The following is a 26,460-nucleotide window of genomic DNA, read 5'->3' as shown; positions in this document are numbered from 1 at the left end:
GGGGTCTGTGTTCAACAAGCACCTTCCTTCAGCTGTCGGAGCATTCCCTGAGGGGTGTCTGCCCAAATCCCACAGGCTGGAGGGGGCCAGGCTAGCCTTGACGGAGACTAGGCAAGTCCATATGTCAGTGAACTTGGCAGTTTCTGCTGCTTCAAATGCACAGCAACTAACCTCATCCATCAGTCACCGTCAGCCCACAAAGAAGCCCAGTGGCACTTAACCGAGACATCTGGGACGAAGCCAAGAGGTGCTGGCTAGCGGTCTCCCGCGGAGCTCCTCGGTCACAGTGCAGCCCCCTCTTGCCAACGTCTCGCCAGGAAGGTAGCTTCCTGTGTCACCGGAAGCGTGGGGAAGGAGATGGAGTAATCCTAAACAAAAGCTGTCACCCTTCACTCCACTGCCTTGTAGTCCAAGCCACCAGCACCGTCACCCACTTTCCTAGCCATCTTCTGGTGTGAACCCCATCTTTGGCCTCCCATGTTCAGCCGATATCTTGGGGTCTTGCTGCTTGCATTATTTACTTTTGTTCTATTAAAATATCTTCTTCGGCTGGAGAGATGGCTTAGCGGTTAAGCGCTTGCCTGTGAAGCCTAAGGACCCCGGTTCGAGGCTCGGTTCCCCGGGTCCCACGTTAGCCAGATGCACAAGGGGGCGCACGTGTCTGGAGTTCGTTTGCCGAGGCTGGAAGCCCTGGCGCGCCGTTCTCTCTCTCTCCCTCTATCTGTCTTTCTCTCTGTGTCTGTCGCTCTCAAATAAATAAGTAAAAAATTTAAAAAAATAAAATATCTTCTTTATTTATTTGAGGGAGAGAGAGAGAGACAGAATGGGTACTTCAGGGTCTCCAGCCACTGCAGATGAACTGTAGATGCATGTGCCACCTTGTGCATCTGGCTTACATGCATACTGGGGAATTAAACCTCTTTCCTCAGGCTTCCCAAGCAAGTGCCTTAACTGCTAAGCCATCTCTCCAGCCTGCACTTTTTTTGTTGTTGTTGGTTTTTTTTTTTTTTTTTTTTTTTTTTTGGTTTTTCAAGGTAGGGTCTCACTCTGGTCCAGGCTGACCTGAAATTAACTCTGTCATCTCAGGATGGCCTTGAACTCATGGCAATCCTCCTACCTCTGCCTCCTGAGTGCTGGGATTAAAGGCCTGCGCCACCACGCCTGGCCAGCTTGTACTTTTGTAACTTTGTTTTTTTTTGGTTTTTCAATGTAGGGTCTCACTCTAGTCCAGGCTGACCTGGAATTCACTATGGAGTCTCAGGGTGGCCTCAAACTCACGGTGATCCTCTTACCTCTGCCTCCTGAGAGCTGGGATTAAAGGCATGCGCCACCACACCCAGTTTGATCTTGAGCCCTTGATTCTTCTGCCTCCACCTCTGGACTGCTTGGATTCCGGGCATGCACCCCCAATTCCAGTATATGCAGCGCTGGGGATCAAACCCGAGACTTCATGCATGTTAAGCAAGCATTCTTCCAACTGAGCTGCATTCCCATGCCCTGGTATTACTTATTATAGTCTAGCTGAAGACAAAAACAACTTTAGGGAGAAAGTCCTGATTCTGGCTAAGGAGTTTCTGAAGTTGGGCTGGAGAAATGGCTTAGCCATTAAGGCACTTGCCTACAAAGCCTGAGGACCCACGTTTGACTCTCCAGATCCTACGCATGCCAGATGCACAAAGGTAAATCAAGCGCAAGGTCGCACATGCCCACAAGGTGGCACCAGCATCTGGAGGTTGATTTCTGTGGCTGAGGCCCTGACACGCCAATTTTCTCTCTCTTGCTCTCTCTCTCTCTCTCTCCCTCTCTCTCTCTCTCTCTCGGAAATAATAACAATAATAAAGAAAATAAAACGGGTTTCTGAGGTTTTTGTCTCTCACGGCAGAGGAGGTCTTCAGGGACAGCTCATCTTGTAGAGGTGGAAATCCTTTTCCACCATGTTGGTTTTATTTTTTTTAGAATTTTATTTTTACTTACTTATTTGAGGCAGAGAGAGAGAGAGAGAGAGAAAGAGACAGCAAGAACAGGTGTGCCACTGCAAACTCCAGATGCATATGCCACCATGTGCATCTGGCTTATGTGGGTTCTGGGGAATCAAACCTGGGTCCTTAGGCTTTGCAGACAAGGCGCCTTAACCCCTAAGCCACCTCTCCAGCCTATTCTCCACCATATTTATTGAGATGTCATAAGAACCGGGAAGTAGAAACCAACACAGGAAGGAGCCAGAGATAATACACCCATGGGGACCTTTCCCCTGTGACCTACTTCCTCCAGCGAGGCTCCCAGCTCCCTAAGGTTCCACAGCCTCCCGAGATAGCGCCACCTACTGGGAAAAAACACATTCAAGGGCTGGAGAGATGGCTTAGCAGTTAAACGCTTGCCTGTGAAGCCTAAGGACCCCAGTTCGAGGCTTGATCCCCCAGGACCTGCATTAGCCAGATGCACAAGGGGGCGCACGTGTCTGGAGTTCATTTGCAGTGGCTGGAAGCCCTGGCGCGCCCATTCTCTCTTTCTCTCTCTCTCCCTCTTTCTCTCTCTGTTGCTCTCAAATAAATAAATAAAAATTAAAAAAAAAAAAAACGCATTCAAAACAGGAGCCTGTGGGAGCCACGTCAGATCCAAACCCAAGCTTTGTCCCCAGCAGCGCTGCCTAATTCTTGGTCAAGGCTCAGCTGTCAGTTTGCCTTGTATAAATCAACAGATCCCGAGGCCTCCTGCCTACTCTGGTCACCTCCTTCTGGTAGGTTCACGCAGGGCTGTCTGCCTCGGGCCACATTTACCTGCCCCAGTCACCCCAGAGCTAAGTGCTACTTGACTGGTGACAAGCTCTGACCGTGTTTGGAGCTTGCTGGGATCATTCAAACCCTAAGTCGGCTCGTCCTTCCTGGATAAAGCCCTTCCAAGGAAATGCCACCAGAAGCTCTTGTCAGGCTTTCCCTGCCTCTTGACTGTCCCTGCGCCTCCTCAGATGGCTTTGCATCCTTTTCGTGATCTCTTGGACTGTTCATACATAGACAATAATATATTCTCTCTCTATCTGCTGTGTGTGTGTTACATGTGGAGGCTGGATGTCCAGTATTGTCCTCAGTCCTTCTCACCATATTTATGGAGGCAGAGTCTCTCTCTCTCTCTTCCTCTCTTTCCCTCTCTCTCTCTCTCTCAACCTTGAGTTCACTGGTTCAGCTAATCTAGCCAGCCAGCTCGCCCCAAGGATCGGCCTGCTTCTGCCCCCCAGTGCTGGGATTACAGGTGCATGCTGCCACTCCTGGTATTTACGTGGGTGCTGGGGATCTGAACTCAGGCCTTCATGTTTGTATGTTAAGTGCTTTGTCTGTGTTTTAAATTTATTTATTTGAGAGAGAGAGAGAAAAAATGGGTGCGCCAGGACCTTCAGCTGCTGCAAACAACTCCAGATGCATGTGCCCCCTTGTGCATCTGCCTAACGTGGCTCCTGGGAAATCAAACCTGGGCCCTTTGGCTTTGCAGGCAAACAGGCAAACACCTTAACTGCTAAGCCATCCCTCCAGCCCTCAAGTGGCTCTTTATCTTGGCTCTACTTAGCTTCCTTCTCAGAGACACTCATGTGCACATGGGTGTAAGAGGATGTGTTTGTGCGTTCCTGTATCGGTCATCTCCCCACGGCAACCTTCCACTTTACAAGGGCAAGGACCATGTTAGCATTGTCATACTTTGGGTCCCAGAATTCAGCACACAGCCAACTCTCAATAAACACTTAGTAAACAAAAATAAAGATGGGCCTGGCTTTGGTGGCGCACGCCTTTAATCCCAGCACTCGGTAGGCAGGGGTAGGAAGATCGCTGTGAGTCTGAGGCTAGCCTGCATCTCCATAATGAATTCCAGGTCAACCTGGGCTAGAACCACACCCTACCTCGAAAAACCAAAATAAAAAAATAAATAAAGGAAAAGATGGTGTCAATCTCTTCAAGATACACTGGTCAGTGACTTCTGTTTGGAAACACTGTGAGGCAGGAATTACCACCTGCACTTAAACACAATGAGACAGTATCAGAAAGTTACAATAATTTACCCATGGTCACACAGCTACTGAACTATGTGGGTAGGGGGAGTGAAACCCAAGTCAGTCTATGAGACCACCCTTGGTCTCTCTTTCCTATGATATAGACTCCTTGTCTCCATGCAAGACCCTAAATGCCACCCTGTGACAATGACAGCTCAGTGTTAAGCATCCTTGGTGAGTCTGGTATAGCCACGAATTCAAGAAATGCACGTCCAGAAGATTGGATGTAAAGATAAACTTCCCTGTTGAAATCGCCTAATCGCGTCATGGGCTCTGATAACAGCTTGGAGGCATTAATATAAACAAGATCTTTCATGCGATGGCCATTTCCTCGAGGTTTTATTTTTCTTTTTTTTTCTTCCTTAAGTAGCAAAATCATGCAAAATAAATGTTCCTCATTATTCTGGTAAATTAGAAGCTATATATAATATGTGTAACAAATGCCAAGAGCTACACACAACAAGAGCCAGCCTGTTTGGAAGCCTCGTGTCCTTAGCATATGTCACTGCTATTGGATGTCTTCCATATTTTGCCTCCCCCTCCCCCCACACCCTGCCTTAGGAAAGCTTGGCTCATGTATTGAGAAATACTTTTAGGAAACTAGCTGATTCAAAATGTAGTCTGCTTGTAGAATTTATTTGTCAAAAACCTCTCCCTTTCTGTTGAAAGCCAAATTTTTATTATTGTTATGATTGTTCTTAAAAACCCTTATTAGGGCTGGAGAGATGGTTTAGTGGTTAAGATGCTTACCAGCAAAGCCAAAGGACCCAGATTCAATTCCCCAGGACCCACATAAACCAGATACACAAGGTGGTGCATGTGTCTGGAGTTCATTTGCAGAGGCTAGAGGCCCTGACATGCCCATTTTTTCCTCTCTCTCTCAAAAAAAAAGCCTAAAATAATATTTTTAACATTTTGCATCATCACCACATGTGGTGGCACACACCTTTAATCCCAGCACTCAGGAAGCCAAAGTAGGATTGAGAGGCCAATGTATAAGGATTGCTGTGAGTTTGAAGCCAGTCTGAGATTGCATACTGAATTCGAAGAGGTCAGCCTGGGCTAGAGTGAGACCCTACCTCAAAAAATTTATTTTTAAAAAACTACAGACTGGGGGCTGGAGAGATGGCTTAGCAGTTAAGGCATTTGCCTGCAAAGCCAAAGGACCTTGGTTCGATTCCCCAGGATTTATGTAAGCCAGATGCACAAAGAGGCACGTGCGTCTGGAGTTCGTTTGCAATGGCTGGAGGTCCTGGCATGCCCATTCTCTCTCTCTCTCTGCCTCTTTCTCTCTCAAATAAATATAATAAAGTTAAAAAAAAAAAAAAACACTGCAGACTGATCTAGGTGTGGTGGCGCATGCCTTTAATCCCAGCCCTTGAGAGGCAGAACTAGTAGGATTGCTCTGAGTTCCAGGCCACCCTGAGACGATGTAGGGAATTCCAGGTCAGCCTGAGCTAGAGTGAGACCCTACCTTGAAAAACCGATAAAACAACAACAACAACAAAAAAAACAAAAAACTAAACTAAGGACTGCTAACCCATCACCTATGATTCATTTGGCCATGAATGGATTAACACCAGTTTTAAAAGGGACAGAGGCTGCAAGTTGTATCTCTTACACACATATGTGCTCGCTTGACTTCCACTATAGAATGATCTAGCAGATCCTTACCAGATCACCATGAGTTTGAGGCCACCCTGAGACTACATAGTGAATTCCAGGTCAGCTTGAGCTGGAGTGAGACCTTACCTCAAAAACAGCAAACAACAACAACAACAACAAAATCCTCACCGGGGTCTGGGGAGATACTCCGTGGGCCAAGTGAGCATCACACAAGCATGAGGATCTGAGTTCAGATCTCTAGCACCCATACAAAATGTTGGGAACATGCCTATAATCTCAGAACCAGGGAGGCTGAAACAGGAAGATCCCAGGAAATTACTGATTAGCTATTCTAACCAAATCAGTGTGCTCAATGGTCAGTGAGAGACTCTGTCTCAAAAAGTAAGGTGTGGGCTGGAGAGATGGCTTAGCGGCTAAGCGCTTGCCTGTGAAGCCTAAGGACCCCGGTTCGAGGCTCGGTTCCCCAGGTCCCACGTTAGCCAGATGCACAAGGGGGCGCACGTGTCTGGAGTTCGTTTGCAGAGGCTGGAAGCCCTGGCGCGCCTATTCTCTCTCTCTCCCTCTATCTGTCTTTCTCTCTGTGTCTGTCGCTCTCAAATAAATAAATAAAATATTAAAAAAAAAAAAAGTAAGGTGTGTGGAGGGGGGGGCGGAATTGGAGAGATGGCTCAGCAGTTAAGGCACTTGCCTGCAAAGTCCAAGGACCCAGGTTTAATTCCCTACATAAGGCCAGACACCCAAAGTGGCACATTCATCTGGAGTTTATCTGCAGTGGTTTGAGGCCCTTGCACACACATCCTCTCTCTCCTTGCAAATTAAATATTTTTTTTAAAAGAAAATAAGGTGGGGGCTGTAGAGATGGCTCAGCAGTTAAGGCACTTGCCTACAAAGCCTGACGACCAGGGTTCGATTCCCCAGGACCCATGTAAAGCCAGATGCACAAGGTGGCCCACGCCTCTGGAGTCTTGTTCTCAGTGGCTAGAGGCCCTGGTGTGCCCATTCTCTGCTTCTCTCTATACTCTCTGTCTCTCTGTGGTGGCTTGAATAGATGTCCCCTAATAAATTCCGTTTTATTCAATCCTGTAACTTGGCTGGAGGAGGTGTTCCTGGGGGCAGATCCGAATTCCAGTCTAAGATGTGCAGAGTGCTGAGTTCTGCCTGGAGGTCCTGACGTGTGCTTGCTGGTGCTGGTGGTGGTTCTTTTGTCTCTCTCTCTCTGCTTGATCTGTGAGAGGGGGGACAACTCCTTCCACCATTATGGAACTTCCCCTGGATCTGTAAACTTCAAATAAATGCCATTCCTCCCATAAACTGTGCCTGCTTTGGAAGCTCATCCCAGCAGCTGAAGCTGCCTGCTACAGGATTGGTACCAGAGGGTTGGCTGTTGCCGAGCGACGAACCTGACCATGTGGGTTTTGGTCTTTTGGAACTTGTGTGCCGGAGGAATGGGAAACTTGGTGCTTGCAACTGAAGAGACCTTCTGGAGTAGAAAGCCAACTTTTGTGGACTATTCTGATGGGAGTTTGAAAATGCTGAGTGCCGAGAGAATTGTATTTGGAGGCTTGGCTTATGAACTTTCTAAAGGGAAGGAAAGACTGCAGAAAACTTTGTGGGAACTGGGATACTGGAATAAGGAGTGGCTGCGTTCTGCTGCCCATTCCCAGAGAGTCTGATCAAGTTTAACTTGTAATGGACTGATGTGCCTTGCTAAGATATAGAACTCAGAAGTTTAAGATGTAAACTTGGAAAAACTCAAGCAAGTTTAAAATTATGGCACAGAGACAGGTTTCTGAAGCTGCTATTGTCAAATACATTAATATTTGGAAGGAAGATGGCCCAACTACTTTACATTGAAACGACGGAAAGGATGCCTGAGGAAAGTCTATGATAGACATGCAAACTCTTTTGGAAAAGCGTTGACTGGGGAAGGAGACTGCTGTTCCGAGTTTATGATTTATGTTGTCCCTGAATTAAGAACATGTCTGTGTCCTGCAACCTGGTATTGGTTTCAGAAGCATGAAAAATGCGTGGAGTGGGTGGGTCATGAAGCGGACATGATGAATCACTGATGAGATGCAACATGAGGCGACAGGCAAAGCCATTGGAAGATGGGCGGTGGTTTGCAGTGGAGACCCAAGGTTGCATATACCAGGACTGTGCAAGGACTACCATGGAGGCTGTGGGCTAGGGATGGAAGTTTTCCCTGGCTACTCAGCCCAGCTGCAAGGGTGGAATTGGGAAATCTGGAGACTGTCAGTCACTGATAATGATATCGGACTTGAACTGCAGATGTTTGATGTTTGCTTGATGATCATTGAGTTTACATTATTCCAGTCTCTTTTTAGTATGCCTTATAGCAGTTGGAAATGTCCACTCTGTGCCTTTATATGTTGAAAGTACGTAACTTATTTTGATTCTATAGGACTCATAGCTAAGAGACAATCTTAAATCTCAGATGAGACTTGGGACTTTAGAACTATCTTAAGTTGATAAAGACTATGAGGATCTTTGAATTTGGACTGAACACAATTTACAATGTGAGATACTTATGAATCTATTGGGGGCCAGCGACAGAATGGGGTGGGTTTGGATGGCCCCCAATAGATTCAGAAGTATTATTCAATCTTGTAACTTGGCTGGAGGAGGTGTTCCTGGGGGCAGATCCGAATTCCAGTCTAAGATGTGCAGAATTCTGCCTGGAGGTCCTGACGTGTGCTTGCTGGTGCTGGTGATGGTTCTTTTGTCTCTCTCTGCTTGATCTGTGTGTGGAGGAGGCACCTTTCGCCATTATGGAACTTCCCCTGAATCTTTAAACTTCAAATAAATGCCATTCCCCCACCATAAACTATACCTGCTTTGGAAGTTTATCCCAGCTACTGAGGCTGCTTGCTACCCTCCGTTTGCTTGCAAATAAAATAAAAATATAAAAAAAATAAGGAATGTGGGTATAAACTGAGGAAGATATCTGATGCCAACCTGGGTTCTTAGACTTCACAGGCAAGTGCCTTACCCGCTAAGCCATCGCTCCCACCCTGTTTGTTTGTTTTTGATATGGGGTCTCACTATGCTATCCAGACTGTCCTAGAACTCTTGGCTTTAAGTGATCCTTCAGCCTCAGTTTACCTAGTATCTGGGGCTTCAGGCGCACTCCTGTGCCTGAAAAGCCTAAGCCCCCGAGTTCAATTCTCCAGTTCCCATGTAAAGCCAGACGCACAAAGTGGTGCTTGCATCTGGAGTTCATTTGCAGTGGCTGGAGGTCCTGGAGTGCCCGTTCTCTCTGTCTGTCTCTGTTCTATGTCTCTTTGCTTGAAAATAAATAAAAAATAATTTTAGTATTTTATTTATTTATTTGAGAGCGAGATAAAAAGAAAGAGGCAGATAGACAGAGAGAATGGGCACACTAGGGCCTCTAGCCATGGGAAACAAAATCTAGACACATGAAATACCTTGTGCATCTGGTTTATGTTGGGACTGGGGAATCAAACCTGGGTCCTTAGGTTTCACAGGCAAGTGCCTTAACCACTAATCCATCTCTCCAGCTCCTACCCCTGGATTTAAAGGACCCCTGTAATCTCTATCTGCAGCCCCAAGGTTGCCCTATAGACACATCTCAATAACTGCTGATCTTATTGTGCAAGTACTGTGGTGTGTGTAAGTATAGCGTGTGTGTGTGTGTAAGTATAGTGTATGCACATGCTTGCAGATGTGTGCACTCTTTGTGCACGTGTAAAGGCTACAGGAGGGCATCAGGAGTCCAACACCATTGGCCGAAAGCATAGTTTCTTCGTCACCATTCCTGGCTTTTTATGTGGCCACTGGGGATTGAACTTGGGTCCTCATGCTTGTGCGGGGCAGCAAACCCTGTCATTACCCGCTGATCAGTTTCTCCGGAGAAGCCTATGCACCACCTTCCAAGCAACAGTCCCAGCTTCAAGTAATTTATCCTTAATCCCCTGCTGTATTCCAGCTGCAAGAGACGCCCAGCCCCCAGCTTGTAGGGACGTAGGTCTGAGTCCTACACCTCTCAGGTGAAGGGTGACCTGCAGGCACCTAGCTCAGCCCTCAGGGACGCGGGGGACCGCAGCATGACTGCTTCAAGATGAAGGCTTGAGTTGCTGCAGAGGTATGTGTCTGCCTCGGCGTCAGGAAAGCAGCAGGGTCAACAATGTCAGCAGCACTAAGAACTCAGAACTGCAACTGCCCAGGCGTGAACACCTGAGTTTGCACCCTCAGCACCTGTGCAAAAAATCCCAGGGCTAGAGAGATGGCTTAGCGGTTAAAGCACTTGTTTGCAAAGCCAGAGGACACAGGTTCGATTCCCCAGTACCCACGTAAGCCACATGCAAAGGGGGCGCTCACGTCTGGAGTTCGTTTGCAGTGGCTGGAGGTCCTGGCACGCCCATTCTCTCTCTCTCTTTCTCTGCTTCTTTCACTCTCTGTCAAATAAATATATAAATAATTCCAGATTCACCAGGCATGGTGGTACACGCCAGTAATCCCAGCACTTGAGAGGCAGAGGTAGGAAGATTACTGTGAGTCCTGAGACTACATAGTGAATTCCAGGTCAGCCTTGTACCTCAAAAAAATAAAAATAAAAACAGGGCTTGAGAGATGGATTGGCAGTTAAGGCGTTTGCCTGCAAAGCCAAAGGACCCCAGTTTGATTCCATTCCCCAGGAGCCACATAAGCCAGATGCACAAGATGGCGCACGTGTCTGGAGTACATTTGCAGTGGCTGAGGCCCTAGTGTGCCCATTGTCTCTCTCTCTCTCTTTCTTTCTCTCTCTCTCTCCCTCTCCCTTTTTCTCTCAAATAATAAATAAATAAAACTAATTTTTTTTTTGACAAAGGTCTCACTCTAGTCCAGGCTGACGTGGAATTCACTATGTAGTCTCAGGGTGGCCTCGAACTCTGGGTGATCCTCCTACCTCTGCCTCCCGAGTTCTGGGATTAAAGGCGTGTGCCACCATGCCTAGCTTAACATTTTTTTAAAAAATTTTAAAATTCCAGACTTGGGGCTTAGGAGATGGCTCAGCAGTCTAAAGATGCTTGCTCTTAAAGCCTGCTGGTTTTAATTCCCCAGAACCCATATAAAGCCAGATGTGCAATATGGTACTTACATCTGGAGTTCATATGCAGTGACAAGAGACCCTGGTGTGTCCTCTCTCTCCCTCTCTCTCTCTCTCTCATATCTCTCTTTAATAAATAATAAATAATGTATTTTTTTATATTTTTTATTTATTTATTTGAGAGCGACAGACACAGAGAGAAAGACAGATAGAGGGAGAGAAAGAGAATGGGCGCGCCAGGGCTTCCAGCCTCTGCAAACGAACTCCAGACGCGTGCGCCCCCTTGTGCATCTGGCTAACGTGGGACCTGGGGAACCGAGCCTCAAACCGGGGTCCTTAGGCTTCACAGGCAAGCGCTTAACCGTTAAGCCATCTCTCCAGCCCTAAATAATGTATTTTTAAATCCAGGTATGGTGATGCATGCCTGTAATTCTAGTGCTGGGAAGGTGGAGGCAGGCAGATCCCTGGCGCTTGCTGGCCAGGCAATGTCAGAGGGCTCCAGGTCAGTGAGAGACGCTGTATCCAAAGAAGTGTACGGCAGTCCTGAGGAATGACACCCGAGGTCTTCCTCTCACCTCCATGCACGTGTGCACCCACATATGAGGACATACCCGCACATACACCAAATGAGAAGGAAGTGAGGGTACGTGAGAAGATAAGAAGGAAGAAAGGAAAGGAGGGAAGGAAGGACGGATGGATGAAGGGCAGGAAGAAGCTATAACTTGAAGGAGTGGATTGCATGGCATCACAGCCAGACAAATAGGCAAAGTGCCAAGTGAGGAGAGTCTCTAGAGACAAGACAAGAGTAGGTTTCAACCAGTCAAGAGACATTAGAAATACAACTTTTATGTGAACTCTCCCAATGTAAAATTTTTAGCCAGGCATGGTGGCGCACACCTTTAATCCCAGCACCCAGGAGGCAGAGGTAGGAGGATAGCTGTGAGTTTGAGGCCACCGTGAGACTGCATAGTGAATTCAAGGTCAGCCCGAGCTAGAGCTAGACCCTACCTGGAAAAAATAAAAATGTAGCCTTTCCTTTCAATTAGTGCTTAACAAAACAAAATTGAGCAACTGCCGGGCATGGTGGCGCACACCTTTAATCCCAGCACTCAGGAGGCAGAGGTAGGAGGATTGCCATGAGTTCAAGGCCACCCTGAGACTACATAGTGAATTCAAGCTCAGCCTGGGCCAGAGTGAGACCCTACCTCGAAACCCCCACCCCCCCAAAAAATTGAGCAACTTAGCAGAGAGTGGTGGCCCACATCTTTAATCCCAGCACTTGGGAGGCAGAGGTGGGAGGGTTGCAGTGAGTTTGAGGCCAGCCTGGGACTACAGAGTGAGCTTTAGGTCATCCTGGGTTACAGTGAGACCCTACCTCAAAAAAAAATTTTTTTTAAGTTTTATTTATTTATTTATCTGAGAGCGACAGACAGAGAAAGAGGCAGAGAGAGAGAATGGGCGCGCCAGGGCCTCCAGCCACTGCAAACAAACTCCAGGTGCATGTGCATCTGGCTAATGTGGGTCCTGGGGAATCGAGCCTCAAACCGGGCTCAAACCTGAGGCTTCACAGGCAAGCGCTTAACCACTGAGCCATCTCTCCAGCCCTTCAAAAAAAATTTTTTTTTTTTTTTTTGGTTTTTCGAGGTAGGGTCTCACTCTGGTCCAGGCTGACCTGGAATTAACTCTGTAGTCTCAGGGTGGCCTTGAACTCACAGGGATCCTCCTACCTCTGCCTCCCGAGTGCTGGGATTAAAGGCGTGCGCCACCACTCCCGGCTTCAAAACAATTTTTAAAAGAGCAACTTTTTCTAAGTTTAGTGTAAGTTTATGCAACTTTGCCCAGCTGTTAACTTATGTAACATACAGACAGATAAGTGGAAATTCTGAAACAAAGTTGTGGTCATGTGCTGCACAGCCCTCTGTGATGGATTTTTATACGTAGGACAGTGACGTTACCTCCTAGCTCTATTTATGGAAGTTCCCCCTAAGATGTTCACACAACTAGGAAGTTGCCTATTGACGCATTCTAAGAATTAAGCAGAGGCCAGGTGTGGTGGTGCACACCTTTAATCCCAGCACTCAGGAGGCAGAGGTAGGAGAAATACCGTGAGTTCAAGACTAACCTGAGACTACACAGTGAATTCTAGGTCAGCCTGAGCTATATAGTGAGACCCTACCTCAAAGAAAAAAAAGGGGGCTGGGGAAATGGCTTAGTGGTTAAGGTGTTTGCCTGCGAAGCCTGAGGACACCAGTTCGATTCCCCAGGACTCACAGCCAGATGCACAAAGGGCCACGTGCATCTGGAGTTCATTTGCAGTGGCTGGAGGCCCTGGCACACCCATTCTCTCTGTCTCTGCCTCTTTCTCTGTCTCTCTCTGTCAAATAAATAAACAAAATATTTAAAAAAAGAATTAAGCAATGCATGATTGTCCTAAGCCATATTTTGGTCTAGAACAAAGATATCCTTATTTGCTGGGAAATAACCCTCTACCTTGCACATGTATGCACAAACAAGCACGCGAGCACGCACACACATATACACACACTCCACTGCTATGCAACACCCAACCTGTCCAGTTGCACGTGGCAGCTCTGACAGAACATGCCTGAAGTTGTCATGCCCCCCCACCTCTGCCTAGCCAGCTCAGTAGACATGCCAACCCCAAAGCCATTGAACTCTCAGACCACGAGAAAACGCCTTTCACCTGTCTTGAGTACAGGAGCCGGGAAGCCAGGCCACTGGGAGGGGGATGTTCTCGCCATCTTGGTCACATCGGCCTTTTTCTCTAGGGTGGTGAAATTCCGTCGCACAGGAGAGAGTGCAAGGTCAGAAGACGACACGGCTTCTGGAGACCACGAAGTCCAGATTGAGGGCGTCCGAGTGGGCCTAGAAGCAGTTGAGCTGGACGATGGGGCAGCAGTGCCCAAGGAGTTTGCCAATCCCACAGATGGTGAGAAACCCCTACAGCTGGGGCATCAGCCTGGGTCACGGTCAGGGTTCTGGGGCACCCAGGTGGCCTCCGTTGGTGGTGGCCTCGGAAACTTCTTGTGAGTGGGCAGTTGGGAGGGCACAGAAAGCCCCAGGGTGACACTGGAAGTGTGGGCTGGGTCTACTTGGCTTATTTCAGCAGGAGGGTTACATCACAATCCCTGCCAGTCCCTTCATGGCACAACACTTCCTTGGCTGAGAAGAGCAGTAACAATAGTGTGATGATAGCGGTGATGACAATGATTCAGTGTGATGATGATGATGATGGTGATGATGATGATACAGTGTGATGATGATGATGATGGTGGTGATGGTGATGATACAGTGTGATGATGATGATACAGTGTGATGATGATGATGATGATGATGGTGATGGTGATGATACAGTGTGATGATGATGATGATGGTGATGATGATGATACAGTATGATGATGATGATAATGGTGATGATGATGATGATACAGTGTGATGATGATGATGATGGTGATGATGATGATACAGTATGATGATGATGATAATGGTGATGATGATGATGATACAGTGTGATGATGATGATGATGGTGTGATGATGATGATACAGTGTGATGATGATGATGATGGTGATGATGATGATACAGTATGATGATGATGATAATGGTGATGATGATACAGTGTGATGATGATGATGATGATGGTGATGATGATGATACAGTGTGATGATGATGATGATGATGGTGATGATGATGATACAGTGTGATGATGATGATGGTGATGATGATGATACAGTATGATGATGATAATGGTGATGATGATGGTGATGATGATGATACAGTGTGATGATGATGATACAGTGTGATGATGATGATGATGGTGATGATGATGATGCAGTGTGCTGATGATGATGATACAGTGTCATGATTATGATGGTGGTGGTGATGATGGTGATGGTGATGAAGACAGTGTGATGATGGTTATGATGCTTGTGGTGATGAAGATGATATAGTGTGATGAGGATAATGATAGTGATGATGATGATGGTGACAGTGTGATGATGATGGTGGTGGTGGTGGTATGATGATACAGTGTCACAATGATGATGATGGTGATGAAGATGATACAGTGTGATGAGGGTGATGATGGTGATGATGATGATGGTGGTGGTGATAATTGTGGTTACAGTAATGGAGGTGTGGTAGTGAGGGTTATGCTGACAGAGGTGATGGTGGTGGTTATGGTGAAGATGATGGTGATGACCGTGTGGTGCAGATAGGATGCTACTGGTTATGATGATTGTGATGATGGCAAGGATGATGGTGCTATGGGAACAGCTGACAGTGAAGACTTATCTTGTTCCTGAGACCAGTCCTAGTTCACTACATTACTCCTCTCAACAGTTTTAACATCCATAACCATCATCTTTCCCATTTTTCACATTAGGAAACAAGTACAAAAGGATTCAGGTTTTTAAAATTTTATTTTTATTTTTATGAGAGAGAGAGGAGAGAAAGAGAGGGAATTGGCATTCAGGGCTTCTAGCCACTGCAATTGAACTCCAAATGTGTGTGTCATCTCGTGCACATGCGCCCCCTTGTGCATCTGGCTTAAATGGGTTCTGGGGAATCAAAACTGGGTGCTTAGGCTTCACAGGCCAGTGTCGTGACCGCTAATCCATCTCTTCCCCCCCAGGATTCAGTGTTTTTTTTTTTTTAACCTGAGGGGTCACAGTCAAGCTGGATTTATACCCAGGTGACCTGACCTCAGAGCTCACATTTTCAGCTATGACTATGCTGCCTTTAAACAGAATTGACCAGATAAGAGACCCAAGATGGTTCTGTGGGATCTGGCCTCAGACCTTCTTCCCACCTGCTGCTGATGGATGAAAACATTCCATGTAGTCCCGAATGGCCTTAGATTCCCAACAAGAGAGACTTAGTGAGTAAAGCGGAAGGCCTGATGATCAGGTCTAAGAAGGGGACATCAGCAGTGGTAGGGGGTCAAGCCTTTGTTCTGTCGAGGTCTCTCAGCTTACAGCTCTGTGATGTGCGAGTATAGACCCTGGGGCAAGTCCATGGCATCCTGTGCCATGGAACGAGTGCCAGCCCTGAGCTCACAGGGCTGTGGCAGGATTCAGTGACACAACACACATCAAGCTCCTGGTCACAGAGGGCACTCAGTAATGATCTCATAATATTATCACAATTCTTCTTACTGATGATGTGATAGAACTCAATCGACTTTCACCTCAGTGCCTTTGTTGGGCGAACTCCGAACCTGGTAGTATGCTAAATGGTAGCTCACAATCTGGAGAAAAGTGTGATTGTCACAGAAGCCAGTTTAAACTCCATAAAGGACACAAGTCCCAGTAGAGACTGATGGGATTCTCAGAGGCAGCCTATGGAAGGGCCACCCAACATGCTCCTTTAACCTTTTCTATTTGTAATGAACTTTTTATTTTGGAATAATTTTAGATTGACAAAAACAACAATGACAACAACAAAGACAAAAAAAGCACAGATTATGTGTTAATCAGGTCTCCATGGCTGTAACAAAGACCTGACAAAGTGATCTTAAAAGAAAAAATGAGCCAGACATGGTGGCACACACCTTTAATTCCAGTACTCAGAAGGCAGAGGTAGGAGGATTGCTGTGAGTTCAAGGCCACCCTGAGACTGTAAGGTTACAGTTCATCATGACAGGAACCTGAAACAACTTAAAGCAAGCCCACGGTGAGGAAGCAGAGTGGTGGATGCCACAATTTAGCCAGCTCCATATAGTCCAGGACCCCAGCTGATGGAATGATGCCACCCACAGTTAAGGTGGGCCTTCCCACTTTAATTAACCTAATCAAGATAATCCCTCCAAGACACTGAGGCAAATGAACTCCAGAAGCACGCACCAGCATGGCATCTGGTTCACGTGGATCCTGAGGAATCGAACCTGGGTCCTTTAGCTTTGCAGGCTAGCGCCTTAACCGCTAGGCAATCCCTCCAGCCCCACTTTTTTTTCTTTTAATGCTGGGTGTTAAATGTAGGAATGTTGGGCCTTTCTCATGCTAGGGAAGCACTCTACCTCTGAGCTACATCTTTAGTCCCTGGACATTCTTCTTTTTTTTTTTTTTTCGAGGTAGGGTCTCACTCTAGCCCAGGCTGACCTGAAATTCACTATGGAGTCTCTGGATGGCCTCGAACTCACGTCGATCTTCCCACCTCTGCCTCCCGGGTGCTGGGATTAAAGGTGTGTGCCACCACACCCGGCATCCCTGCACAATCTTTATAGCAGTTGAGTCTATTTCATGCTTGGGTACTTAACTTACATATAGTAGATGTAGGATAAATGTACTTGCAAAGCTGATTCCTGGGTTCAGTTCCCCAGTTCCCATGTAAAGCCAAATGCACAAAGTAGTGCAACGTACTGCATGCATCTGGAGTTTGTAGCGGCAGGAAACCCTGGCTTACCTATATACTCTTTCTCTTTTTTCTCTGTCTCTCATAAATAAGTACACAAATAAATAAAATACATATAATAGATGTCATAATTCTGTTTATTCAAACCCCTCTTGGTAGACACCCTTGGTTTGCCCCTTTTCTCTGTGGCAAGCAATGTTGAGTGGGAAGGTGTGTCTTCACACGTGCTAGACTGCTTTCCCAGGCTAAGTTCTAGAAGCATGATGTGCAGCAGGGAGTTAGTTTGGCTGGTGACCACCTCAGACACCCCACAATAGGACCGACACAAGACGCACTGATCCCTCCCCCCCTCCACCTTCCTCTCCCCAGATACGTTTATGGTGGAAGATGCGGTGGAAGCCATCGGGTTTGGAAAGTTTCAATGGAAGCTGTCTGTTCTCACTGGCTTGGCTTGGGCAAGTATTTCTTTCTTTCTTTTGGTTTTTCAAGATAGTGTTTCACTCTAGCTCAAGCTCTCCTGCAATTAACTATGTAGTCTCAGGGTGGCCTCGAACTCATGGCAATCCTCCTACCTCTGCCTCCCGAGTGCTGGGATTAAAGGCGTGCGCCACCACGCCAGGCTTGGGCAAGTATTTCTGAGGAAGTAACCTCCCACGTGCTCGGAGAGACCGGTCTCTCCTCCCCTTGCTGCTCCGCTGTGTCCTCACGGCCTGCAAGGATTGACAGCTCCGGCATATGGAACCTTTGCCTGAATTCCAATCAGCAAAGAACCCATATCCATGTGGGAGGTGGGATTGGCTGCTAGAACTTTCTGTATATTTGGTCGGGCACTGGGGCAGGTGCTGGAGTGGCCAGCTGTGCTCTCTGGGGCCAGCTGTCCCCGGGACTGGGCAACGTTCTGCTCTCACGGTGTCCCTTTCCCCGCGCAGATGGCTGACGCTATGGAAATGATGATCCTCAGCATCCTGGCACCGCAGCTGCATTGTGAGTGGCGGCTTCCCAGCTGGCAGGTGGCACTGCTGACCTCGGTAGGCAGCCCAGTGGCTCTCCCTGGTTGCGTACAGCTCTGGTCCTCTGGGTGTCCTGTGAGATGTGCCCCGTCTCTGCTGCCAAGGGATCTGCAGAGATGACTCAAGCCCTGTGACATCAGCTTCCTTTAGTCCCCTCCTTAAGTGACATACCCTGGCAGGTTAACACTCAGATCTGCCTCACCCAGGGCCCTGGCTCCTTGCGAGCCCCGGACATCCTGCCTGGTTGCTGAGAACTTGGAAGCTGCCTGTGCATGTCACATACACCTTACAAGCCTCGCCTTTTCCAGCTGCAACTGGGAGAAGCCATCTTCCCTCCCACGAGGGGACATGAGGACTAGAGCTGACGTAGCCCCTGACATGCAGCAGGTGTTAGTAGTAAATGGTCGGTGACGCTGCGCTCTGGAAATAGGCTGAACAGACAAGCAAAGCAGAATGCTCAGTTTTTGCTGGGGGAAATTTCTGGAGAGCTGGCTTAGCAGTTAAGGCACTTGCCTGCAAAGCCAAAGGACCCAGGTTCAACTCCCCAGGACCCACGTAAGCCAGATGCACAAGATGGCACATGCATCTGGAGTCTGTTTGCAGTGGCTAGAGGCCCTGGCTCACCCATTCCCTCTCTCTATCTGCTTTTCTCTTTCTCTCTCTCAAATAAATAAATAAAAATATTTAAAATAAATAAACTAGCCAGACGTGGTGGCCCACGCCTTTAACCCCAGCACTCAGGAGGCCAAGGTAGGAGGATCACCAAGAGTTCAAGGCCAGCCTGAGATTACATAGTGGTTCCAGGTCTGCTTGGGCTAGAGCAAGACACTACCTCGAAAAATCAAACAATAAAAATAAAGAAATAAACTGGGTGTGGTGGTGCATGCCTTTAGTCCCAGCTCAGGATTAAATTTGGGAGACAGAGGTTGGAGGATCACTGTGAGTTTGAGGCTACCCTGAGACTACATAGTGAATTATTCCAGATTAGCCTGGGCTAGAGCAAGCGAGACCCTACCACAAGAAACCCAAATAAATAAATAAAAGGAGTGGGGAAGCTAGTTGGGATGAGGGGGAATCAGCAGGAGTAGGAGATTACAGAGAGGGTAATGGGGGAAAATATAATCAAAATACATTATATATGCTTAGCACAATGTCAAAAACAAAAGAGCTGGACATGATGGTGCACATCTTTAATCCCAACACTTGGGAGGCTGTGGTAGGGAAATCGCTATGAGTTCAAGTCCAGACAGACTACATAGTGAATTTCTGGTCAACCTGCGCTAGAGTGAGACACTACCTCAAAAAATAAAAATAAAAATAAAAACAACCCAGATGTGGTGTCAAACACCTTTAATCCCCTCATTTGGGAGGCAGAGGTAGGAGGATCACCGTGAGCCACCCTGAGACTACAGAGTGAATTCCAGGTCAGCCTGGGCTAGAGTGAGACCCTACCTTGAAATATATATATTAGATAGATAGATAGATAGTACCCACCCATGTGATTGTTGGCAGACCAAAAAGGTGGTGTTTGCAGGCAGGTGTCATAGCACACACTTCTAATTCCAGCACTTGGGAAGCTGAGGCAGGAGAAACATGAGGTTCAACACCAGGGCTGGAGAGATGGCTTAGCAGTTAAAGCTCTGGTCTACAAAGCCAAAGGACCCAGGTTCAACTCCCCAGGACCCATGTAAGCCAGGTGCACAAGGTAGCACATGCGTCTGGAGTTGGTTTTGCGGTGGCTGGAGGCCCTGACGTGCCCATTCTTTCTCTGCCTCTTTCTCTCTCCCTCTGGTTCTCTCAAATAAGTAAATGTAAATTAACCATAAAAGGGTTAATCCAAGCAGACCTGGAACCACTATGTAGTCTCAGGCTGGCCTCGAACTCTTGGTGATCCTCCTACCTCGGCCTCCTGAGTGCTGGGGTTAAAGGCGTGGGCCACCACGTCTGGCTAGTTTATTTATTTTAAATTTCTTTATTTATTTATTTGAGAGAGAGAAAGAGAAAAGCAGATAGAGAGAGGGAATGGGTGTGTCAGGGCCTCCAGCCACTGCAAACAGACTCCAGATGCATGTGTCACCTTGTGCATCTGGCTTACGTGGGTCCTGGGGAGTTGAACCTGGGTCCTTTGGCTTTGCAGGCAAGTGCCTTAACCGGGCTACATAGAGAGGACCTGTCTGACAAAAAAAAAAAAAAGGAACAGTGAGCCAGCAGTGACGGTAAACATGGGCTCACGGTGTCACTAAGGAGTGGTGTCCTGGTTTGGTTAGCTCTGTCACTGTGAGCTGCTAACAGAGCCTGTGTTTCCACCCACAGGTGGTGTTCGTTGGCATGATGTCCAGCTCCACGCTCTGGGGAAATATCTCAGACCAGTACGGCAGGAAAACAGTAAGGCATCTCTTCTCCACCCACGTCCTCTGTGTTCTCTGTGTGACGGCGCTGGCGCACAGAGAATCCGCTCTGTCTGCGTCAGCAATGGGGTGCTGGCTGCGGAGCAGTGTTGGGCCTCCCTTTGTCAACCCCAGCGGGATGGGGTGCCGGCCCTGGGAAGCTGTTCCTACAGGGTCATCTGTCTTCCTTGTTCAGCCTTAGGTTCCTGCTCCCCAGCTTGATTCACCCCTAGAAAGGTTTGAGTTTGATTTTAAAAATATTCATATCCCTGCATTTGGGAGGCTGAGGCAGAAGAATCACTGCAAGTTCGAGGCTTGCCTGGGTTACATAGTGAGTTCCAGGTCAGCACAGTAAAACCCTGCCTAAAAAAAAAATAATTCATAGATGGGTTTTCAGAAATAACATCTATTATTGTCGGGCGTGGTGGTGCACGCCTTTAATCCCAGCACTCAGGAGGCAGAAGTAGGAGGATTGCTGAGAGTTTGAGGCCACCCTGAGACTACATAGTAAATTCCAGGTCAGCCTGAGCTAGAGTAAGGCCTTGCCACCACCCCCCCCCAAAAAAAAAAACTAGGGCTGGAGACATGGTTTAGTGGTTAAGGCGCTTGCCTGCAAAGTCAATAAAAACAGGTTCAATTCCCCAGGACCCACGTAAACCAGATGCACAAGGTGGTACATGTGTCTGGAGTTGCTTTGCAGTGGCTAGAGGCCTTGGCATGTCTACTCTCTCTCTGTCGGCCTCCAGAGTTCCTCCTTTAGCCTGACCTTAGCTGCTACAGACAGACCAGAATTCTCCCTCAGAATTCAGTGTATCACTTGGACATCCACATGTCATAGACAAATAAAGCTGAGGGGAGGGGCTCACGGGTAGTTCACCAGGTCTAGTGACAGGCAGTGGGCATGATTTAGGGACATACACTGGGCATGGTTGGAGGGAAAGGAGAGAAAGTGTCTGTCCTCAGAGAGCAGAGCTCCTCCTGGTGTGGAGTCCTAACATGACCTCAGGAAGCAAGGACCAGGCTGTGATTAGAAAGCCTCCCAGGGGCTCCTCCAGAGGCCAGCCTTGGCAACCACAAAACCACTCCTGTTTGGCCTTGGCCCAGCAGGGAAGGTTCCCTGAGTGGGTCAACTGTGTGACTTTGCCAGGCAGTCACATATAACACATTAAGACTCAGTAAGCCATTGCCGTAATCAGCTTCACGTGGCTGGGATGAACTTCCAAACCAGGTACAGTTTGTGGGAGGAACAGGAGTTAGTGAAGCTTACAGATCCAGGGGAAGTTCTGTAATGGTGAAAGAAGGTGACCTTTTTCACAGGTCCACGCAGAGAGAAAACCCACCCTCAGCATTTACTAATACCTGCTGCATGTCAGGGGCTACGTCAGCTCTAGTCCTCATGTCCCCTCGTGGGAGGGAAGATGGCTTCTCCCAGTTGCAGCTGGGAAAGGCGAGGCTTGTAAGGTGTATGTGCCAGGCGTAGGCAGCTTCCAAGTTCTCAGCAACCGGGCAGGATGTCCGGGACTCGCAAGGAGCCAGGGCCCTGGGTGAGGTAGATCTGAATGTTAACCTGCCAGGGAACATCACTTAAGGAGGGGACTAAAGGAAGCTGATGAGGGCTTGAGTCATCTCTGCAGAGCCCACTCCAGCAACCCCAGGCACAGTTCAAGCACTGTAATTACCTGGAAATTCCAGATCGGCCCCCAGACACACCATAGGGTTGGACCCCAGAATCCACCCACATTAACACCTCCTCCAGCCAAGCAGCTGAAAATCTAATATTTTTTTATTTTATTATTTTGTTTGTTTGTTTTCCAAATTGGGTCTCACTCTAGCTCAGGCTGAATTCACCATGTAGTCTCAGGGTGGCCTCGAACTCACAGCGATCCTCCTACCTCTGCCTCCCAAGTGCTGGGATTAAAGGCGTGCGCCACCACAGCTGGCCAATAAACTGTAATAAAACTGGATCTATTGGGGGAAATTCATTCAAACTAGCACAGCAATCTTGATTCCTACAGTAGCGCCTGGGTGTTTGTGGCAGATGTGGGCAGGTAATGGTGATCACGAATCCATAGGGTTCATGTCCTAGTGCCCGCCCCTCATGGAGCAAGACAAGTTGCTTCACTTCTCTGAGTTTCTTTTTTCCTATATACAAAATAGAGGTGGTAATAGGAACAGAAAGGGTGGTTGGAATAAGTCTTTGCATTTAAAAATAATAATAATAATTTGCCAACAGATGGTAACGCACGCCTTTAGTCCCAGCACTCAGGAGACAGAGGTAGGAAGATCACTATGAGTTCAAGGTCACCCCGAGACTACATAGTGAATTTCAGGTCAGCCTGAGTTTGAGTGAGAGCCTACCTCAAAAAGAAGCCAAAATAATAATAATAATAATAAATTCTCTGGGGGTGTTGGTGCACACCTTAGCCCCAGCACTTAGGAGGCAGAGGTAAGTCCTGGTGACTTCTAACTAGAGCTGAGTAGAAGCAAGCAAGACAAGCTAGCTCTCCTGTGTATGCAATCCCCACCTGCCCCTCCTATATTGACCTGCGTCATAACTGTGTATTCTTCTTTAAAAATATTTTTAATTGGGGCGAGAGACGTGGCTTAGGGATTAAGGCATTTGCCTGCAAAGTGAAAAGATCCCGGTTTGATTCTCCAAGACCTATGTAAGCCAGATGCACAAGAGGGGGCCACTCAGATCTACCTCTGGAGTTCATTTGCAGTAGCTGGAGGCCCTGTAGCCCCCATTATCTCTCTCTCTCTCTGTTTGTCACTCTTTCTTTCTCTCAAATAAGTAAACCAAATTTAAAAAGATATATTTTAAAAAATATTTTCACTTATTTGCAAGCAGAAAGAGATAGGAGAGACACAGAGAGAAGGGACATCAGGCCTCCAGCTGCTGCAAACAGACTCCAGATGCATGTGCCACCTTGTGCGTCTGGCTTTACATGGGTCATGGGGTATCGAACTCAGGTTGTTAGGCTCTGCAGTCAAGTGCCCTAACCACTGAGCCATCTCTCCAGCCCCATGACTCTATATTCTTTTAATTTAGTTTAATTTAATTTAATTTATGTATTTGAGAGAAAGAGGCAGATAGAAACGGAGGGAGAATAGGCGCACTAGGGCCTCTAACCATTGCAAACGAACTCCAGATGCATGCACCCCGTTGTGCATCTGGCTTGTGTAGGTCCTGGGGAATCGAACCAGGGTCCTTAGGCTTCGCAGGCCTTAACCGCTAAGCCATTTCCCCAGCCCCCATGACTCTGTATTCTGTTAGAGGTAATGGAGAGCTACCAGAGCCTGCAGGAACAGGGTGGTTCACTCAAAGCAAAGCAGTTAGCTTTGGAAACCCCATATCCAGGTCTGGCCCATGCCATCTGAAGGTGCTGAGGAGCCCTTGTGACTCGGTGTCTCCCTTCTCTGCAGGGGCTGAAGGTCAGCGTGCTCTGGACCCTGTATTATGGCGTCCTCAGTGCTTTTGCGCCTGTGTACAGCTGGATCCTGGTGCTCCGCGGCCTGGTGGGCTTTGGGATCGGAGGGGTCCCTCAGTCGTAAGTAAACACCCAGCGCTGCACCTCTGCCTGCACGGGTCTTGCAGCCTTGGGTTTCAAGACATTCGAGGGGAAAAACAAAACTGCATTTATACCAAGCACACACAGACTTTCCCCCTTGCCGTTGTTCACTAAAGAATACAGCAGTAACCATAACATGCTAACAATGGCATTGTAGTATGTGTTAAAAGTCACCTGGAGGTGACTTACAGTACATGGATGGTGTGGGTATGTGCTATTAAAATACTGTCATTTTGGGCTGGAGAGATGGCTTAGCGGTTAAGCGCTTGTCTATGAAGCCTAAGGACCCTGGTTCGAGGCTTGATTCCCCAGGACCCACGTTAGCCAGATGCACAAGGGGGCGCACACATCTGGAGTTCATTTGCAGTGGCTGGAGGCCCTGCTCTGCTCATTCTGTCTCTCTCTGCCTCTTTCTTTCTCTCTCTGTTGCTCTCAAATAAATGAAAATTTAAAAAAAAAAAAAACTGTCATTTTGCCAGGAGTGGTGGCACACACCTTTAATCCCAGCACTCAGGAGGCAGAGATAGGAGGATTACCGTGAGTTTTAGGCCACCTGAGGCTACATAGTGAGTTCCAGCTCAGCCTGGGCTATAGCAAGATCCTATCTTGAAAAACCAACCAAACAAACAAAATAAACTCTTTTTGTTTTTAGGAAAGATGTTTATTTCTTTTTTAATCTGTAAGAGAGAGAGAATTGGTGCACCAGGACCTCTAACCATTGCATTCAAATTCCAGCCATGTGTGCTACCTTGTGCACATGCATGACCTTGTGTGTATGCGTGACCTTGTATGTCTGGCTTACATGGGTTCTGGGAAGCTGAACTTGGGTCCTTAGACTTCACAGGCAAGTGCCTTAACAGCTAAGCAATCTCTCTAGCCCAAAATACTGTCATCTTTTTTTTAAAAAAATAGTTATTTATTTGCAAAGGGGACTTGAACTCAGGTCATAGGCCTTGTAATCAAGTGCTTTAACTGATTAGCCATCACCTCTCCAGCCTCTCCATATAAAACTGTCATTTTTATATGAGGGATTTGAGCATTCGCAGAGTCTGGTACCTGAGGATTTGTCCTGGCGCCAAACCTCCGGAGATGCAAAGGGGCAGCTGGATGGTTTCACTGTTTTGGGGGTGTGGGGATGGCTGCGCAGGGCTCCTGGCTCCCACAGCTACGGCACAGCCCAAGAGCAGCAACACCGTCAATATCACATGACCGAGCCGGGCGTGGTGGCGCACGCCTTTAATCCCAGCACTTGGGAGACCAAGATAGGAGGATCGCTGTGAGTTCGAGGCCACCTTGAGACTCCATAGTGAATTCCAGGTCAGCCTGGGCTACAGTGAGACCCTACCTCAAAAAAAAAAAAAAATATATATATATATATATACACATATATATATATACATACATTACATGGCCGACAATAGCACCCGCGCAGTGTCTGGAGGCTGGAAGAATGAAGTGATAATTCAATACCCCATCGAGCACTCACCACCCAGTACACTGTGACAGATCAGGCAGGCACGGGCTGTTGGGTCATTGTAGCTCTGAGAGACTGAAATCCTGTGCCAAAAAAAAAGAAAAAGAATCCTGACAATGGTACTCCAACAGCTAACTTGGGCCAAGTCCAATCCCGCAAAGGACCCAGCTGCTGTGGTCTCTTAGAAAGATATACTTCTGAGCTGGCAAGATGGCTTAGTGGTTAAGGTGCTTGCATGGAAGCCTAAGGACCCAGGTTCAATTCCCCAGAACCCACATAAGCCAGAGGCCCAAGGTGGTTCACGTGTCTGGAGTTCATTGGCAGTGGCTGGAGGCCCTGGTGCACCCATTCTGTCTCTGTTGCTCTCCCTCTCTCTTCCTCTGCCTGTTTCTCTCAAATAAATAAGTAATTGAATGAAAGAGAAGGAAGGAAGGAAGGAAGGAAGGAAGGAAGGAAGGAAGGAAGGAAGGAAGGAAGGAAGGGAAGAAAGAAAGAAGGGAGGGAGGGAAGGAAGGAAGGAAGGAAGGAAGGAAGGAAGGAAGGAAGGAAGGAAGGAAGGAAGAAAGAAAGACACACTTCTGACTGTTTTCAGAGGAAGGCACAGCATGGCACCCCTCCGACCCCCCCCCCCCGCACTTCTGTGATCAGCATGTTTCCTGACCTGACCTCTCCCTTGGCACTCAGTGCCTCCGGAACTCAGGCCACGCATTCATCCTGCAGAAGCATCCGAGGATGCCCAGTGCGGTGGACTGCAGTTGCCGCCGCTGGTCTCAGAGCCGTAGCAGGCCAATGTCCTTCCTCCTCAGCCATGCCGACAAGAATCCCCTCACCTTCAGCTCAGGTAGCTGCTGATGTAAACGGTTCACCTGGCGGGGTGGCCCAGACGCCCATGCCCGAGGGGATCAGAGCCCCTGGT

General features: G+C 47.7%; 1 protein-coding gene across 1 annotated transcript in view; it reads left to right on the top strand.

Annotated features, from left to right (window-relative positions):
- The window catches only part of LOC101600751 (SV2 related protein), an 89,122-nt gene that overhangs the window by 16,720 nt on the left and 45,942 nt on the right, over positions 1 to 26,460 (top strand). The window contains exons 2-6 of the mRNA XM_045132677.1: positions 13,520 to 13,680; positions 17,471 to 17,556; positions 18,031 to 18,129; positions 20,425 to 20,496; positions 23,925 to 24,049. Coding sequence (XP_044988612.1) covers positions 13,520 to 13,680; positions 17,471 to 17,556; positions 18,031 to 18,129; positions 20,425 to 20,496; positions 23,925 to 24,049 — 543 coding nt within the window. The remainder of the gene's footprint in view (positions 1 to 13,519; positions 13,681 to 17,470; positions 17,557 to 18,030; positions 18,130 to 20,424; positions 20,497 to 23,924; positions 24,050 to 26,460) is intronic.

Source organism: Jaculus jaculus, chromosome 13 (assembly GCF_020740685.1).
Source record: "Jaculus jaculus isolate mJacJac1 chromosome 13, mJacJac1.mat.Y.cur, whole genome shotgun sequence".
NCBI classification, from domain to species: Eukaryota; Metazoa; Chordata; class Mammalia; order Rodentia; family Dipodidae; genus Jaculus; species Jaculus jaculus.
This window is presented reverse-complemented; position numbering and strand designations above follow the sequence as displayed.